A 3956-nucleotide genomic window follows, 5' to 3' on the forward strand; every position below is an offset into this window, starting at 1 on the left:
GAGGTTCAGGGTTGGAGGGTCTGATGAGTTGTCACCAATTGATGAATATTTTTGGAGATGGGGGGGGGGGTATTATATTTTCCTGACACGCTATTGGTTGGGGTTTTCCTGACCGGCTGCAGACTTTCCAGAGCCCTTCATTGGATTTGTGATCTGAGCTCATCCGGTGATTGGTCAGCCTTAGCGGGGATCGCCCCCTTTCAGGTACGTATTGTCTTCTGCCACCTGCTTCACCTTTGGCTCCTCCCACTGCGCCAATCTCCATGTGTTCTTCCAGACTTCCAGTCCCCAGGTAGTTCCCTGGCACCCTCGGGGCGTCCTTCAGCTTTGTTTCCATCGGCCTCCTGAAATCATTTACAAACAGGTGCAGCCTGCAAGGTGCAATATGAGAAGACGGCCAATCAGGGCCTGCAGGTGACACCACCCTGGGGTTAACCCCTTCTTGGCTGCCTGGATAAGTGATATACCTGGGGCAGGTGTCAGCGAGGGCTTAGGGATCCGGCCAGCACCAGAATATGTCGGGAATCCAGGGAAGGAATCATTGCATTGTGTAATCACAGCCGGTTTCTGGAATCCATTACACACAACTGTAATTCCTGCCCCCACCTATTGGCTGCGCCTTCCCTCATCATTCATCTGACCCCCCATTGGCAGCACTTTTATGGGGACCCTTCAGATTCTCTGCGATGGAGGGAAGGTGGGGAACTTGAAGGCCCCCATCCTCTATAGTGATTGGCTGGGATCATTCAGCTGGAGGGCTGCTCTTTGCTGCCACCTACAGACAGGGGGATCAGCACCAAGGGGCCAATGGTAATCTCGGGGTATCATTCTGGGACCCCTCATTTGTTAATGATCAGGAAATGGGCCGATGGTTTATCTGTTGGTAAGGAAAGCCCAGGAATGCCGGGCCGGGAGATACAACGGCCCCCAACTGGTAACACCTGCTTGGGATCTGACAATTCCTGCCATACACAGACCCCCAAACCTCAATTTTGGGGTCAGCAAACTTTTTTGGCCATCAGTCAAGAAGACACACTAGGCCGGACTCGCGAGTCCCGCGCTGATGGCTCCGCCCCCCATCAGGAACGGGAAATCCCTCTTCTCCGCAAAGCATACGGGAACGTTATCCCAGCGGCGGAAGTGTTAACACCGGCGGCGGTAAATAGGGAAGGGAGCATAACAAGGGGGGCTAAGAGCCGCGGGTTGCCGGCCCCTGCTGGCCAGGATTAGGCCGATCTCGACCAGGGGGGCATTGGGCCAGAACGAACTACTGGCTAGGCCGTATCTGGCCTAAAGGCCGGAGATTGCCCACCCCTGTCCTAGGGGAACAGGCCAGATGGGCAGTGGGCTGGGTCAGATGGTCAGGGGACTGAGGGAGGGGTCAGACTAGCAGGGGAGGAGTCAGATGGGCTGGGGGAGGAGCTCTCAGCCTGACAGGGAGAAAATACAAGTAACCAGCAGCACAAACATCTGTCCCTGGGCTGTAATGACAACATACATTGTGACACCAGAGGTTGGAGATTTAAATTGCTGCAGTTGTCACTTCCTGATGGGTTCCTTTGAAAGCTGATTGGCCCATTTGAAGGAACAGCGCCCCCTAATGTGTGTCAGTAGTAGTGTGGGCCGAGCGGTCAGGCAGTGACTGTGCAGTATAAAGTCCGTGGTCCCGGTGACACCTCGTACTGAACCGGCTTCCTCTGTAGGTGGGTTGGGTGTTTGTCGGCTTATCGGACGTTTGTGAATCTCGTCTTCTGTGTGGACTTTGCACTCCCAGGAGATCTGAGTCACAGCCGGGTGTGATGAGCAAAGGGGGAAGCTGAGGGCCGGGGCCCAGAATGATGGCGGGGATAACAAGAAATATTAGGCAGATTCTGGGGGGGGGGGGCGTAGCTCATGGCAACGGCTGAATAAATTCCACCAATCACTCAATGACTTTCCCTATTAGAGAACCCAGCAATGACACCGAGGTCAGCAGGAGGATCTGGGGGTTGTCCGGGGACCCTGGGATTGAAGTTGTGTTCAGCAGCAGGAAACCGGAGGCTTATTTGGCTGACAGTCTTTAGAAACAGCCACAGACTGAATAGAAAAGCCATTTCTCTGCCAGGATGCTCTGGGTGGAAGCAGAGGTCTCTCTGCAGAGGTCCCTCACACGCTCAGATTTTTAGCTCTGCAGTCAGGAAGGCTCAGGATCTCTGCAGGCTGGTGACAGACTGAGCAGGGTGTATGTCAGATTTTACGGGGAGACCGCTGCTTCCCCACAGCCCATGGCCTTCTGATCCTGGAATGTTTTATTTCTGTGATGTCCCCGGATTTCACATGTGTATCTGACACCGAGTGGAGGTGGGGACATCCCTCACACCACTCCCCAGAGCCCCCACCCCAGGTAGGGGGGGCAGTGAGGGGGTTTGGGGTGTATTATTGGGGTACAAAGCCCTAATCACCCCTCTGTGGGGATGGACCCCTTCCTATGCACAGTATGAACTGATCACATGACACCACCCCCAAACACTAAGCATGTGACACAGAATCCTCCATGGCACAGCACTGCTGTGGGGGGGGGGCCATGCTGTGATCTGCATTGTATCTGGTTGGTTGGAACCTCTGGGTAATCGGATTGTCCAATCAGAATGCAGAATTCTGCTCCCCAGATCTCTGTGATCCGCTAATATTTAGTTTTCTCTTCCCAGCCATCTACAACTTCCCAGCCACCCAGGAAGAGGAGCTGAATCTGCAGGTTGGGGACACCGTGCAGATATTGGAGACCTACGAAGGTGAGAATCCCGACCAATAAATATTGTCCATTTCTGGAAGGGGCGGGGCCACAGATGTCACATGACTTTACTGCCACCTGGAAGCCTGGGCAGATGGGTGAATGTTTCATTGTCAGCGGTGTAACCTGGGGTCAGCCTATTGGAGTCCATGTACAGCAGAGCCCAGGGATAAAGAATGAAAAACTGCACAGGGAGCCAGTCAGGGGTGTTGTACAATCGCACTGATAGGAGGAGAGAGCAGAGTAACAGTTTGGCTTGTCAGTCCGCTGCTTCTCCTTTTACTGTTCAGTCACAGAGTGGGGGGAGGGGATCTGTAAATAAAACAATGCATCATACATAAGGATTGCGCTGAGTGACAGGGCTGACACCACGTAGTCCACAGAAATGCTGCGTGCGAGAATTCCTGGCAGATTCACGCTGTGATTGCAGGGTCAGTGGAGGGGTAACACTGGTGGAATGGTGCAGGGATTGCCGGGGTACCACGTGTGGCTTTTCTTTGCCAACCAATAACAATTCATCTTTCAGATTGTGGCCGCAATCCCCACAAAATGTGTGCAGAGCACAGGTTCTCTTATTTCTGTCACTGATCTGATTGGTGGCTGGGAGATTCTGCACTTCCCACGTTGTGATTTTCTCATATTTTGTGGTCCTTGGCGGAGTTCCTCTTTAGATTGAGGATTGTCCATTGTGTGCCAGTGCCCCAGCCCCCCACCTTCACCCTCCACGCTGCTGGCTCCTCCCACTCCCAGTGCCGGGCAGAATGTGGGCATTGTATATGCTGGCCCCTGTCTTACCCAGGCTTAACCCCTTGTGTGCCACGTCACAATGTACACTATTGGATGAAACTTTATCGGGGCAACTGGAGGGGCAAAACCCAAATGTTTGCGCTATTAAACGTCATGTGACCAAATACTGGTGGGGGGTAGTATGAAGGTGGTGCTATTGGTGGTATAAGGGGGGGCAGTAAAAGAATGAAGGGCTGCTATTGGTTGTCTTCTCATCACACATGGGGCCAGTGTAGCAGCTTCCAAAGAGACAGAACGTACCGGGGCCAGGTGGGCAGGCAGGGCGTACCGGGGCCAGGTGGGCAGACAGGGCGTACCGGGGCCAGGTGGGCAAACAGGGCGTACCGGGGCCAGGTGGACAGACAGGGCGTACCGGGGCCAGGTGGGCAGGCAGGGCGTA

At 54.1% G+C, this 3956-nt stretch overlaps 1 protein-coding gene across 1 annotated transcript in view; it reads left to right on the forward strand.

Annotated features, from left to right (window-relative positions):
- The window catches only part of DOCK5 (dedicator of cytokinesis 5), a gene marked incomplete at its 3' end in the record, with an annotated part of 34953 nt that overhangs the window by 1111 nt on the left and 29886 nt on the right, over positions 1-3956 (forward strand). The window contains 1 exon segment of the mRNA XM_072402952.1: positions 2688-2771. Coding sequence (XP_072259053.1) covers positions 2688-2771 — 84 coding nt within the window.

Source organism: Pyxicephalus adspersus, chromosome 2 (genome assembly GCF_032062135.1).
Source record: "Pyxicephalus adspersus chromosome 2, UCB_Pads_2.0, whole genome shotgun sequence".
In the NCBI taxonomy this organism is placed as follows: Eukaryota; Metazoa; Chordata; class Amphibia; order Anura; family Pyxicephalidae; genus Pyxicephalus; species Pyxicephalus adspersus.